Source organism: Rhinolophus hipposideros, assembly GCF_964194185.1.
Source record: "Rhinolophus hipposideros genome assembly, chromosome: 6".
Classification (NCBI taxonomy): Eukaryota; Metazoa; Chordata; class Mammalia; order Chiroptera; family Rhinolophidae; genus Rhinolophus; species Rhinolophus hipposideros.
Window position 1 is genome coordinate 31,665,767 of NC_138052.1, and position 16,146 is coordinate 31,681,912.

The 16,146-nt window shown below is 36.4% G+C and overlaps 1 protein-coding gene across 1 annotated transcript; it reads left to right on the forward strand.

Moving 5' to 3' along the window:
* Positions 1-4,369: 4,369 nt before the first annotated feature.
* Positions 4,370-4,702, forward strand: LOC308498947 (large ribosomal subunit protein eL33-like; the record flags this gene model as incomplete). Its single annotated transcript, XM_081051743.1, has 1 exon — positions 4,370-4,702. One exon carries the CDS (start codon positions 4,370-4,372, stop codon positions 4,700-4,702), a length of 333 nt encoding a protein of 110 aa, XP_080907869.1.
* Positions 4,703-16,146: the final 11,444 nt, after the last annotated feature.

Here is a 16,146-nt window from a genome sequence, read left to right on the forward strand (position 1 = left end):
GAACTGACTCTGGGTGGTGAACACACAATGGGATTTATAGATGATGTAATACAGAATTGTACACCTGAAATCTATGTAATTTCACTAACAATTGTCACCCCAATATTTTTTTTTTTAAAAAGTACACCTCACTGATAAATTTAAAAGGGAGGGAGGGGGAATGGGAACAAGAGGTACAGATTTCCAGGTATGAAACAAATAAGTCATGGGGATGTAACATACAGCATGGGGAATGTAGTCAATAATATTGTGATAGCGTGGTACGGTGTCAGATGGTTACTGGACTTAATGGTGATCACTTCTTTCGGTATATAAATGTTGAATAACTATGGATACACCTGAAACTAATATAATATTTTATGTTAGCTACATGTTAATAAAAATCTTAAAAAACAAAAGTACACCTCATTGTTTCACAATATGTCTTGTAATCTTAAGGGTTCGTAGTGATGGAATATAAATGAGAAAGTCCATACTTTTTAAAAGTCCAATACTCTTTACCAAGAAAGTATTGAAAGGCTGAAAACGTCACCTGGAAGTCCTGGTTCTGAGCTCCAGAGGATCTACCATCCTTTCTCTCGACAAATATTCACTGAGCACCTACTCTGTGCCAAACACTATTCTGGATGTTAAAGATGGAATGGTAAATAAACAGACAAGGTATAATCCACCAAACTATTACCCTGCTAGTTCTGGGGATAAACCATCGTACATCTACTCTCAAAACCAATTATTAGCTTCTTTACAGGAGGCTTTTACATCTTCTTTAGTGAGAAATGATTCTGTATCTCACCTACAATTTTGTCATTCACCCATATACAGAGATGAGGGTTGAGAGAAAGAGGCTGACAACTTATAAGTGGTATGAAAGTGTGAAAAATATTTGTATGGTATAGTTTGAAGATGGCCATTATAATTCCACGTCCAGAGTTTACTGCTTAAAATGCTAACAAACATTTCGGGACGGATAAGTATTGGCAGTGATGACCGACATCTACAGCCAGAAGCCTGAAGCTAGATACACAAGTTCTGTGAATTTAGCTTCCTGGTTGTGAAATGAACAACTTAGAAGTTCTTGTTCATTTGTGAAACGAAACAACACTTTCATTTAGTAATGACCACATGGCCTTATAGACTAATGCCTATATTAAAGACAAAGTCTCTCAATCACATTAACCATTACTTGGAGAGTTAAACACATAAATAAAAACACAATTAAGAAATGTGTTCTTTTTTTTTTCTTACTAAAGACATTATTCAGTCATTGCTCCTAGACAGATAGGTGTTTTCGATAGTAAATCAGATATAAATAGATTCATTTAGGGGATACGTTGTTTCCTGCCATAATCACCTCACTTAACATTTTGCCTATATATGATTGGAAATGCTAAAATAAAATGTCAAGTATATTTTGGAAATTAGAATGTAAAATAGGCAGCTGGTGACATTACAATCTTAATGTGGCAGAATGGGCTTTTATTTTCGTTTTTTTCCCTTCCTGCCTTACCTCCTCACTCTTTCCTGGATAGGAGTGAGGTGGCTTAGATAAAAAGAAAACTAGATTAAAATGTTTTTAGCATAATAATTGGATCAGTCGGGATAGAGGAGATCACGCTCTGGTAATAAATGCCCCCAAGATCTGAGAGTCTCAGAATGCAAAGGTTTATGCCATGGTCATGTTGTGTGTGTGGGCATTTGGAGGAAATTGTTCCATGTCTTCTTCACTCTGGTACCCAGGTTGAAGGAGCAGAGCCTTCTATAATTATACTGCAGATAAAAAAGAGAGTGATTACGGCACAAACTCCTAAAGCTTCTGCCAAAGTGAAGCACATTAATTTCAAATTTTATTAGATGAGAAGTCACGTGGCCAATCAATGGTGGGGGGAGTATAATTCTTCTCTAGGAGGGCAGAAACCAGATATTGGTAAAAATACCATCCAGCACAATAATATACCAATGTTTTCTATGAAAGACAGCCTACTTAAGCAAGGTTAAGTTTTCTTGTCTTTAATGGGGTTCCGTCTGATGAAACTAAAGGACCTATGGCAATGAACAATATAGAAGGATTTGAAAATTTCCTTATGGAGCTGGATCCTAGAGGAGAGCAAGGTACTTTAAAAAGTATCAAAGGATATTGGGGAGGGAAAAGATATATATATGTATGTATATATATATATATATATATATATATATATATATATATATACATACATATATATATACATACATATGTATATATGATTCTAAGATGCCCAACTCTTTCATAGACTGCCAATTTTACCTCCAATATGCATGCTTCCTTCCTCTGCTATAATTGGATTTTTAGCCAGGCATATGGTCTCCTATAATAAAGATCATTCCCAGCCTCCTCGCAGCTGGTGTAGTCATGTGACTACATTCTGGTCATGGGGATATAAATAGAGGTAAAATATAGCAGTTTCCAGTGTAGTCCTTTAAGAAAAAGTAGATTGTCATCCTTTGCCCTGCTGCCTTTGAGCATTGTTGCCACTTAGATTTTGAATGTGAGTACCACACCCTGAAGTTGAAAGAAAGCTAGGTAGGCAGAAGACTCTCGTTATTGGTTATAAGCCCTCTGTGCTATTTGTTATTGTGTATTTCAATTTGATTTTTAATTATTTACATTAAGAAATTTTTGGTCAAGGAAGCACCCATAAAGAAGACTGGATTCAAAGTGGGTCTTAAAGAATCCATAGAATCTAGATGAACAGAGTTAAAGAGAGGAAAGGAAGGTGGAAGGAAAGTAGAGACATTTGTCAAGCACCTCCTAATAATTACTTACCATGTCTGAGAACTTTCTCTATACCATGCACTTGTGCTAGGCATATTATTTTATTCAATTCTTGCAACAACCCAGAAATACAAGCATTACTATTGCCATTTTCAGATAAAGAAACAGATTTTTTTTTAAGTGTTTAAAAACTTGCTCAGAGTTATACAGCTAGTCACTGGTGGAACTACTATTTAAACCCAGGTTTGTCTGTTGTAGAAGCTCTTCTCTTACATAAGGTAAAATTATACTTATACACTCTGGAAGAAATGTGCCTGATATTTGTTTGAAAATGCAACCAAGTTCATCTTTAGGGAAACACTAAAATCTTCCCCCATCAATTGGTGAATGCGGTAAATTTAATATTGACTTTAAAAGAACACAATTATGAGGATATATTTGTAACCAAAATAAAAATCACAGAATTCTTTCCAAAGTCAAGTAAAAATATTTTTAGATTATGTGCACTTAAAAAATATTTATGCCACTAATCCTCTCCATCTGTATTAAATTCATTGTATTCTAAATGAAGCCTGCCTTTAGATTTAGGAGAATTATAACATGCTTACATTTCAAATAGCATGTATTTTATATCATACTCATTGAACCATCTCAGTTATCTTATTTAACATGGGAATAGCACCTATATTTGCAATATGCTTTGTAAACAACCTATTACTCCAGTGTACATTCATTAGCACTGTAATATAAATAGAAAAACATTTAGGAAAACAATCTAAGTCTATCTAATAGAATGCTTTGCTCTGGTTACTAACTTTTGTTTTCGACATTCTCATCAGTGGTAGAAATGACTGCTGACTTTGTAGTGTTCAAACTTTCATTTGAATAAGCAAATGTGACTCTGTATAATACCCCAAATACAACATACATTATATGCTTCTTTAGAAAAGTTTAATTACAGAGTCTCCGTCTATTATAAATAAACCTGCAATTGTCTGGCATTGAGATGCTTCAGTGAATACAACTGCTGATTGAAATCAGAAAATTTTCTCATTTTTCCTCTTTGAAGCCATGTATTCCCAACAATGATAGGACTTCTCCAGATATATCAGACTGCAAAGAACTTTTGTTTTTCATCTGGATATGAACTTAGCAACTACAACAATTTTTTAAACTAGAAGAAATTATTGAAAATGATCCATCGCTGACAAAGTTTACAACACAAAACTGTCTAATGCCAAGTTCTGTAGTCAGTGTAATGGCATAAATTGAAAATGCATTGCGTTTTCATTACATTTCACACAGGATGTTTTCACATAGCCCTTAATGTCTGTTTCTTATCTAAACTGATATGTTTTCATAAATGTGAATAGCTTTTCCATCTAGTTTCAATAGTGTTAATGTTTGGGGTTCATATTTTTCTTTATATAAATCAACGAAAGTACAAATTTTTGTTCAAACTCATTTTAACCAACTTGGGTGGGAAATATTAGATGTGTAAGAAAGTGATGGCAACTCTGTAATTCTTGATTTGAAAACGGAGAAGAGGTGGAAATGAGTGGAACTCTTGCTGCTGAAATTTGGGGGCTTGCTGGGAACAGGACTTCTAAAACTACAAATATGTCTGGAAGGCTGTGGTCCAAAGCCATTTTTGCTGGCTATAAACGGGGTCTCCGGAACCAGAGAGAGCCCACAGCAATTCTTAAAATTGAAGATGTTTATGCCCAAGATGAAACTGAATTCCATCTAGGCAAGAGATATGCATATGTGTACATGGCAAAGAATAACACAGTGACTCCTGGTGGCAAACCGAACAAAACCAGAGTAATCTGGGGAAAGGTACCTCGTGCTCATGGAAACAGTGGTATGGTTCGTGCCAAATTCCAAAGCAACCTTCCTGCTAAAGCCATAGGACACAGAATCCGTGTAATGTTGTACCCCTCAAGGATTTAAACTTACTAAAAAGTAAATAAAGTGGATTTCTTCTCATAAAAAAAAAAACGAAAAAAAAGAAAACAGAGAAGAGCCCTTTTCAATATGTATATATTACAATGCCCAATCATTCTGATAAAATATATTTCTCCTCATATCTTTTGTCATCTCTCACTGTCCCCAACTCTTTCAGGGAACCCCACTGAATAGGCTACAATAAAAATCAAGATGAAAGACTCTACCATGGGTTACATGCAAAAACACAAATTCCTTCTTTGTGTGTGTCTCAGTTCACCCTGCTATGCAGCAACAAATAGCTAACCCTCATGAGAACATAGAATAGGGCTATTCTGGGTGGTGCGTGAATCCAATTTATTAAATAGTCATCATCCATAATTTTGAAAAGTAGTTTAAATTTTTTTCATGCATTGTAAACCAATGACAAAATCCGACTAAAACTGCTTTTGGAACAATCAAAATATTTTTACAAATACAATACTTTTTTACTTCTTCACAAGTTATGGTTATGAAGATTTGGACGTTGAGATCACTGCCACTGACAATTGTTTACTGAGCCAAGTGTTTTCTAGCAGCCTGCAAAATGTGTTCATGTCACACTTCAAAGCACAATGAAGTTTCCTGCATATAAAATATAAATTTGAGATTAGAGCCAGATTCCCTACAATCGTCAAACTTTTGCATACTTCTTCAAACACAACATGGATTAATGCCTTCTGTTGTTTTGTTTTGTAGTCTATTTGCCATTGACCCACTTTGTCATTTTTAAAATGAACAATTAGGAGGAAGAATAGTGGAGAAATGTCATCAATAAAGAGAACAATGGATACTAAGTACAAAGACTAGGTGAGGTAAAGGGAGTCCCTCAGAGCCAAAGAATAGCTCTTCCATGGAGAAATAAGTCCAAGGCCACTAAGCACAAAATACAAAACAGGTGAAAATGAGGGTGGGAATCAGGAAAGTAACATTCAAAACAGGGTGAGCAGATATTTATTATTCTACCTTCTTGTCCAAAGTTATGGGTAGATTGGAGACCGCCTCCCTGTCAAAATTCCAACAAATGCTTTCACATTGCTGGTGGGAGTGCAAATCAGTAGAATATTTTTGGAAAATGACTGTGATCAAGAACTTTAGAAATGTTAAACTAAAAAAAAAAAAGTTGATCCATACTGGATCAATGCTAAGAAATCTATCTAATTCTAAAAAATCTATCTTAAGGAAATACTTTCTAAATAAGGGAAACAACACCATGCACAAAGCTGCTGTTTAGGGATTGTTTACAATAAACAAATGGAAACAATCCCACACTAATAACAGAACTATTAAATAAATTGTTCTCCCAAAGGAATATTGCCATTTAAAGTAAAACACTGCGCAAAAAAGGGAGGGTAGCGATGGGGGCGACGGGGAAGGTTCATGTTGAATGAAATGCAGTATGATCAAACTATGTCAAACAAGCTAAAACTCTGCCTAGGCAAAAAGTGAAATGTGTGCATATCGGTTATCCCTTCAGTGGTCGGACTTTTCTATGTTTATTTAATTATCTATAAAGAAGATATATTACTTTTTGCAATAAAGAAATATCTGATAAATGTTATCTTTGTGTAACTAAAGCAGAAAATCCTCTACGAAAAGTTAAATGAGGATAAAGCCTCATAAAAAAAGGAAAGAGACAAAGTGTTTATTTTTTCTCCTCCACGAGCTAAATATAGTACCGCAATGTTGATCCAGCCGTTGGGTTTTCCTACTTCTAATGAGGGACCTGCCACAACTCTCTACATCAGGCTCTTTATTATTCGGTGCAGGCTAGCAGTCAAAGCTCAGTTGGCAGAATGGATTAAACAAGCAGGCTATGGACGCTCCTCAGTTTATCAGCAAATCCACAGTGACATGCGTTTTCTTTTTCCCTCCACTCATGAATACTAAAACCTTCAGTTGTGCAAGTCTCTCTCTATAACATCTGTGCTGCAGGCTAAAAGGTCGTCTTTCTAACCCTCCCCTGGTAGTGGCGGTTGGCGGAGCGCGGATCAGCTTTTCTGCACTCTGCTAGTTACTGGTGAGGCTGGTGGGTCAGCCAAGAGCCAAGAGGAACATGAGAAATTTCTTTGAATAATGATTAAGAAAGGGCGTGTGCATAAAGAGATGAAAGAAAAACTCAATTTTATCTTTTTCTAGTAAACAAAGGCCAGCTTAACCTCAATTTGAACATCAAAGTGGGTGACTATTTTTAAAGGCTGATAATACCAAGTGGTGAAGGGAGCAGTTTGGTTAAAAAAAAATAATAATAACAGAAAAGCTTAATTGTGGCAAATGGAAGTCATATCCCTCTTAATTTATTCTACTCATCCTTCTTTCCTTAGACTTCTGAAAAGTACTATGAGGCCAAGTAATGTTGTCAAAATATAACCTCTATCAGACCACATTGGACTATAATTAATTTCCTTTGGTTTAGAGTCATTTCATCTGCTCAAAAACGCCAATTTTAAAACCAAGGTATAGATATCAGGTTGACTCTCTGTTTTGTGCTGCTGACCCAGGAAGCCCTTATCTATGTTATTAAATAGTGTTATTCTATAATTCAGTCACTAGAATGCCACAAGTTATAATACTGACTTGCCATTTGGTTAGGTCCTACCTCTCTGTGCACATAGACAATGGAAAAAAGAAAAAGTAAAATAGATATTCTCTATAAAGGGATGTTTCCTTACCTTTTCATATAGTGCCCAAGAACATGAGTGCTCAAAAAATATTTGATGAGCCAATGCAAGGTGTCCAGTATTGTTCTAAATCATTTTATAGGCAAGAATTACATCTTATAAATCTTTTGTTTCTTCCAGTACACAGTACTGTCATGGATTCATCATAGGTAGTCAATCAAATTTTTAGGTAAATAACCTCCCAAGAAAAGATATTATAAACAAACCTTTAAAACCTGCTAAGCAAGTTTTATGCAAGCTAAGAATAAATTTCTCTTTGCCTCCACATTTCTCTGATCACTAACTTACTCTCACAATCTGATATCCAACCCTTCCCCCTTTTAAATTTAATCATATACTGAATTAGAACGTGGATTTGAATGATTGAAAATTGTGACTCATAATGAGCCCCTCCTGCCCCATTTTGTGCAACCCTCACTTGGTGTAATAAGTGCAACATGCCACCCCTGAAAGGAAATATGCTAACCCCAAGACAATATCAAACCACCATGTACACAGCTGAAGAAATCAATAATCACTTTACATTGGTATTTGACTAGATGCAAGGCAATTGTTTTTCAAATCTGATTTTGAAAAAGGTAGTGATAAAACAAAGCAGATTATAGGACACTTAAAGTATGTCTGAAACCTCCCAAAGCAATTTTGCCTGTAAGAGCGGAGTAATGCAATAAATATGACCCCATGTAAATGTATAGCATGATGCATTTGAGTAACTTTCATAGTCATTCAGAGGAGCAGATAATTTCTCAGGGCTCTATGAGAAAACTGACAAGCTAAATAACTCAGTTATAAGGCTGTACCAAAGATCCTGGGCAAATATTACCCATTAATAAGAAGCAGGATTGGGAATTAGATTTGTCTAAGGAAACCTGGTTCATTACAAGTTCTATCAGGCAGACCTTACAAAGAAGAGAGGATATTAAAAACAACCCCGTTGCACAGGAAGACTTGAATGAAATAACTTGGTGGGAAAATAAATGTGCCCAGGACGTTGGCATTCCTATGAGATCTGGGGAACAAAATCTTGGTAATTCCCAAATTTCTGCAGGAAACTCAGCTTATGTGAAAACTATAAACTGTCTCATCTTCAGTCCCATTTGTCTCCATCAGACCAATGCTTTGCCCCTCAACCTCATTCTGTTGGCAAGCTATACCCTCACGCATGCTCAGCTTCCCCAGGAAAGTGTAGGTCCTTTCGACATCCCTAAACCATCTGCCAGCCCTCCTCTTAGACCTCATCTTCTAGTTCCTTCTCCCTCATCCTTTTGCTCACTCACCTCCACTACCATCCAGGCCTATTTGCTCTTCTTAGAACAAATCCTGGTCCCTTGTGCTTGCTATTCCCTCTGACTAGAGTGGTGACAGTCTTCATATTTCCACATGGCTTGCTCCCTCACCTCCTGCTCAGATAGCATCTTCCCAGTATATCCTTCTAATATCCCTATTTAATATTGCAGCTTCAATCTCTCTCTCTCTCTCTCTCTCTCTCTCTCTCTCTCTCTCTCTCTCTCTCTCTCTCTCTCTCTCTCTCTCTCCTCTCTGTCTCTCTCTCCCTTTCTTAGATATAAGCCCCATTAAGACAAGATTTTCTGTTGGGTTTGTTCACTATTATCTTCCCAGTGCCTAGAAAACTGCTTGGAACATAGTAGGCTCTCTAAATATTTACCAAAAAAATGAATAGAGGACTCAATGCTACTGTGAGGTTAATTGATTTCTTTTAAATCTTAACTGATTGTATATGAAACAGTTTGTTTTCACATGGTTTTAGATAACAGTGACAAGATAAAATGTAAATCAAACCTTATGTCTCCATCCACAATAGCAATTGTCAATGTTCCATTGAACAAAGTTTTTCTAAAATATATGTTCATTTTGTCCATTTATCAAAATTACTGAGTGGGGAAAGGCAAGAAATGGAGGGAAAATGAAATAATGGCAGATGTTGACAGTTGTTGAACTGGATGGTAGGTACATGAAAACACATTATACTATTTATGTTGTATAGGTTTGAAACATTCCATATACAAAGATCTTTTCATAACGTACATTGAAGTTTCTTTCCAAATTGAACTGAGAAATCGGAAAAAAAGAAGCTTATCAATTGTCATGGTAGCCTGTAGGCAGTTTGATATTTGATGCCTGTCTCTATGTACACATTTTTTAAACTCTGAGTTTTCCTCTAGAAATTTGTCAGAAACATCACCACTAGAAGGTAAATGCCCCCAGGTAAAATTGAATGGCTTTCCTATCTTGGTCAAGGTCATGAAGCCATGAAGGTATGAATCCGTCAATGGAATGAAGCCAAACTGTATAGAACACCATGTTTGGAAACAAGGATGAAAATCACAGACTTCAAAGGCAGAGAGGGATGCCCCTCCCAGCAGGGGTAAAAGCAGGTAAAGGCACATTGTGCACACCTGTGCCCACCTCCCTACCTGCTGAGAAGGGGACAATAGGCCTGATTACAGACCCAGCTGTGCTAAACCAGTCCCTCCTCCTGACTCATCTGTCTAAAACACAGCCAATCTATGACTCCAGGAACAGCTGAAATCCTTTACAAATAATGATGGGTGTTTGGGTTTAAAAAAACTTTTTAGAATGTTAAAATAGTCCTGAAACTAATAAAAGTCAGTGCTATGTTTCTTATATCGTGTTTTAGATGTCTACAATGTTCAAAATTCAAAAGACACATAATTTAATGCAAGAAATTATGTCTGTCTTACAGCATGGTGATCATTCAACCTTGTTGGTGTGCTTTATAATTCATTCAGCATATGGAGTGTTTTTCAGGGGCTGGGAAGTTCCTGCCTCGTAGCTGAAGAAAAACGTGTATCTACTGAAACAGCTTGGAGGAATATATTACATACAGCTCTCATCTCCTTAAATATGATCAGTTGAATATGGAAGAAATACTAGAGTTTAATGATTCTACTCTGATTGCTAATCCATTTGCCTGCCTCAATCCACCCATACGTTGAGACCCTAATGAGTAAAAAACAAAATATCATCCTTAGACTCATTTAAGCCTTGGATTCCTTGGCCAATTATTACATACCAAATAACTGACATAAAATTTTCAAAAAGAAACTAAACTACAGGTTTTAAAGGTTGGTGACTAGCAACAATTTAATGAGTTTGGCAGTGTTTGTTGTCCTTACGTATTTTTTATAAACAGTTGCAAAAAATAATTTTCAAATACAACAAGACATTAGTTCAACAAAAAGGCTTTTGTCACCACCTAACTTAACCCATTAGGATGGCTACTATCCAAACTAACAAGTGTTGGTGACTATGTGGAGAAATTGGAAACTTTGTGCACTATTGTTGAGACTATAAAGTGATGCCGCCACTATGGAAAAGAGTACAGTTGTTCTTTAAAAAATTAAAAACAGAACTACCCTAGGACTGCTGAATCATATAAAATATACAAAAAAAGAATCGAAAGCACTGTCTCAGAGAGATATTTGTACACCCATGTTTAGAGCAGCATTATTCACAGTAGTCAAAAGGTGGAAGCAACCCAAGTATCTACCAAGAGATGAATGAATAAACAAAATGGGGTCTATACATACAATGGAATATTCTTCATCCTTAAAAAGGAAGAAATTCCAATACATGCTACAACATGGATGAAACCGAGGACATTATGCTAAGTGAAATAAGTCAGTCACACAAGAACAAAAAAAGAAAGAAAACAAATACTGTATGATTCCACTTATGTGAGGTACCTAGAAGAGTCAAATTTCATAGAGTCCGAAAGTGGAATGGTGGGTGTCAGAGGCTTGGGGAGGGGGAATGGGGAATTGTTGGTTAGTAGGTATAGAGTTTCAGTTTTGAAAGATAAAAAGATCCTAACTCATTTTATGAGGCCAACATTACCCTGATACCGAAACCTGGTAAGGATAACACAAAAAAGAAAATTACAGACCAATATCTCTGATGAATACAGATGCAAAATCATAAACAAAATTCTAATAAATCGAATGCAGCAATACATTAAAAAGGTTATTCAACACGATCAAGTGGGGTTTATCCCAGGGGCACAAGGATGGTTCAATATACGCAAATCCATCAATGTGATACATCACATAAACAAAATAAAGGACAAAAATCATATGATTATATCAATTGATGCAGAAAAAGCATTTGACAAGATACAACATCCATTTATGATTAAACAACTTAATAAAACAGGTACAGAAGGAAAATACCTTAACATAATAAAGGCCACATATGACAAACCTTCAGTTAATCTCATAATTAACGGTGAAAAAATGAAGCCCTTTGCTCTACATTCAGGAACATGACAGGGCTGTCGTCTATCAACTCTGCTTTTCAAAATAGTATTGGAAGTCCTTGCCAGAGCAATCAGGCAAGAGAAAGAAATAAAAGGCATCCAAATTGGGAATGAAAAAGTTAAATTATCACTCTTTGCAGATGACATGACGCTATACATAGAAAACCCTAAAGACTCCACCAAAAAGCTATTAGAAACAATCAACGAACACGGTCAAGTTGCCGGCTACAAAATCAACATACAAAAGTTCGTTGCATTCCTATATACTAACAATAAAATCTCAGAAAAAGAAATAAAAAAAAAAACAAACAATTCCTATTGCAATTGCAGCAAAAAGAATAAAATACCTAGGAATAAACTTAACCAAGGATGTAAAAGACCTATATGCTGAAAACTATAAGACAATTTTTAAAGAAATTGAAGAAGACACAAAGAAATGGAAAGATATTCTGTGCTCGTGGATTGGAAGAATCGACATAGTTAAAATGGCCATATTACCCAAAGCAATATACAGATTTAATGCAATCCCCATCAAAATCCCAATGGCATCTTTTAAAGAAATAGAACCAAAAAATCATCAGATTTGTTTGGAACCACAAAAGACCCCAAATAGCCAAAGCAATCTTAAGAAAAAAGAACAATGCTGGAGGTATCACACTCCCTGATTTTAGCTTGTACTACAGGGCTACAATAATCAAAACAGCACAGTATTGGCAGAAAAACAGACACATAGACCAGTGGAATAGAATTGAAAACCCAGAAATAAAACCACATAAATATGGACAGATAATTTTTGACAAAGAAGCAAAAAAACATACAATGGAGAAAAGACAGCCTCTTCAATAAATGGTGCTGGGAGAATTGGATAGCCACATGCAAAAGAATGAAACTGGACTGTTATCTGTCACCATGTACCAAAATTAATTCAAAATGGATCAAAGACTTAAACATAAGACCTGACACAATAAACTGCATAGAAGAAAACATAGGTACTAAACTTATGGACCTTGGGTTCAAAGAGCATTTTATGAATTTGACTCCAAAGGCAAGGGAAGTAAAAGCTAAAATAAATGAATGGGACTATATGAAACTTAAAAGCTTCTGCACAGCAAAAGAAACCATTGACAAAATAAAGAGGCAACCAACTGAATGGGAGAAGATTTTTGCAAACATTGCCTCAGATAAGGGGCTAATATCCAAAATATACAAGGAACTCACACAACTCAATAACAAAAAAGCAAACAACCCAATTGAAAAATGGGCAGAGGACCTGAGAGATATTTCTCCGAAGAGAACATACAAATGGCAAATAGACATCTAAAAAAATGCTCAACATCACTAATCATCAGAGAAATGCAAATAAAAACCGCAATGAGATATCACCTCACCCCAGTCAGAATGGCTATCATCAACAAGACAAATAGTAACAAGTGTTGGAGAGGCTGTGGAGAAAAAGGAACCTTCATACACTGTTGGTGGGAATGCAGACTGGTGCAGCCGCTATGGAAGGCAGTGTGGAGGTTCCTCAAAAAATTACGAATAGAATTACCACATGACCCAGCAATCCCTCTGTTGGCTATCTACCAAAAAAATCTGAAAACATTTATACATAAAGACAAATGTGCTCCAACGTTCATTGCAGCTTTGTTTACGGTGGCCAAGACATGGAAACAACCAAAATGTCCTTCGATAGATGAATGGATAAAGAAGTTGTGGTACATACACACAATGGAATACTATTTGGCGTTAAGGAAAGATGATATAGGAGCATTTGTGACAACATGGATGGATCTTGAGAGTATAATGCTAAGTGAAATAAGTCAGACAGAAAAAGCAGAGAACCCTATGATTTCACTGATATGTGATACATAAACCAAAAACAACAAAAGAACAAGACAAATGAGAAACAAAAACTCATAGACACAGACAATAGTTTAGTGGTTACCAGAGGGTAAGTGGGGGATGACGGGTGGGAGATGAGGGTAATGGGGATCAAATATATGGTGATGGAAGGAGAACTGACTCTGGGTGGTGAAACACAATGGGATTTATAGATGATGTAATGCAGAATTGTACACCTAAAATCTATGTAATTTCACTAACAATTGTCACCCCAATAAATTAAAAAAAGAACAGTTGTGTTATATATACACAATGGAATACTATTCGGTGGTAAGAAAAGATGAAATAGGACTATTTGTGACAACGTGGATGGATCTTGAGAGTATAATGCTAAGCGAAATAAGTCAGACAGAAAAAGCAGAGAACCCTATGATTTCACTGATATGTGGTATATAAACCAAAAACAAGAAAAGAACAAGACAAACAAATGAGAAACAAAAACTCGTAGACACAGACAATAGTTTAGTGGTTACCAGAGGGTAAGGGGGGTGGGGGTGGGAGATGAGGGTAAAGGGGATCAAATATATGGTGATGGAAGGAGAACTGACTCTGGGTGGTGAACACACAGTGGGATTTATAGATGATGTAATGCAGAACTGTACACCTGAAATCTATGTAATTTCACTAACAATTGTCACCCCAATAAACTTTAATTTAAAAAATAAATAAAAAGAGTTCTGGAAATTGGTTGCACAACAATGTGAATATACTTAACACTACTCAACTGTACGCTTTAAAATGGCTAAGATGATAAATTTCATGTTGTGTGTATTTTCCTAGAACTTTTTATAAGTCAAGAGAAAAAGGTTGTCTATCTGGTGGAACAAAGCCTTTTCCCTCATAGTCTCTGGAGTTCTTTGAAATCGTTCCTGACTCTGGACACACCGGTGGCCAGGTTTCAGATACTGAGAGCATTCAGCTGAATTTCTCCAAGGATCCAGAGTAAATCAAATGGAAGCTCCAGAGCACGGCTCCAGAAAGCAGAGAAGAAACCGTGGCAGGTTTGGCTTTTTGAGGTGCCGGTCTGAAGGATAGGGAGTTTGGATTTGGCTGTGTCTAATACGACAAAATGCACTAGATTGAAAAAGTCCGGACCAGAACTTTCAACTAACTTGATAACTAACACATATTGTAGCAAGGTCCATCTTATCAAATGTACTGTTCAGGGCAGAAAAGGATGAACAGACAGATACAATTTTAGGTCAAACAAATGCATCAATGACTCTAGCGAGATCATTCCTTTCTGCCACTCATCCATCCTTCATGGTCCTCGCCCACATGTGTACTGAACAACAACTGAAAACCAACTACTAGATTTAAGTGTAGAATTCTAAAGCCAGAAGAGCTTTCAGAGATAATCTGTCTCAAAGATAGAAAATAAGTTTTAACTTCCTTGGCAACCTCCATCCTTTGGTATTAGCTGTCTTGGACATGATCCGGTAAAGACTGGTGAGCTACATCTGGGCTCAGTGGGAAACCATGACTTGATGGCTTGGTTATGCTTGTCCCAGATCATTCAGAAAGAGAAACAGAGCTGAGAATAAAACTACCATTCCAGCGTTTGCTCGGTTGAAGAACACACTTCCCAAGGATAAAGAAGGAAGTTGGCACGTATAAAATGGAATTTGCTTTACATATATATCCCTGCCAAGTTTGAGCCCACAGAATAGGAAATGACTTGGGGGCTAGGGGAGGGAAAGGTGTGAGTTTTGGAATATCTTCTTCAATATAGCTAACATTTTCATAAGTGAGGTGGGCCTCTGGATATGAATGAGCTCAACAGAAAGGAAATATGATAGAATCCAGAAGCATGAGCCCACAACCAGGAAAACAAAAAAAGTCAAGTAAGAGGAAAAAATTCATAACAAGATATGCTTTTCAAGAACCCAAAGAAACCTTAGGAACTTCCAGTCCAACACATTCATTTGTTTTTCCTGTTATTATTTTTTATAGAATTGTCTATCTTATCTCTGTGCTTTGCACATTAAATCACATTTTAGAGTTTTTGTCTAATAGTTCTAATATTTGAATCACCCATGACTCTATTACCTGTTTTTCCTTTGTTTTTTAGTCTTGTGGTCCTATGTCCTGGTATCCCAGTTAACTCCATATTGCCATGTACTCTGTATAAAAATTATACAGGATATGCTAACTTCCTCTAGAGAGCATTTCACTTTCTTCCAAAAAGCAATTAGACTACAGGCAGATCCAGTTAGGAGTTGTGTTGTTTTGAGACTAGAGTCCTTTTGAAATTGCTGGTCCCTTTTTGCTTTCTCCTAGGGTCTAGTCTTTCAACAGTCTCAATTCGGGCATTTACTACAGCCACTCCTCCTTAGCGGGTTCTGAACTCTAGGTTTCTTTTCTTTGTTTGCTTCTTTGGTTGGTTGGTTGGTGCTTTGTTTTGTTTTGTGTTTTGTTTGTTTGTTTGTTTGGGGGGGTTCTGGTTTCCCTATCTCTAAAGAAAGCCAAAAACCCTGGGCCTCCCCCTTGACCCCTCAAGTCCTGGATGTCCTGGTTGTTTTCTGATTAAT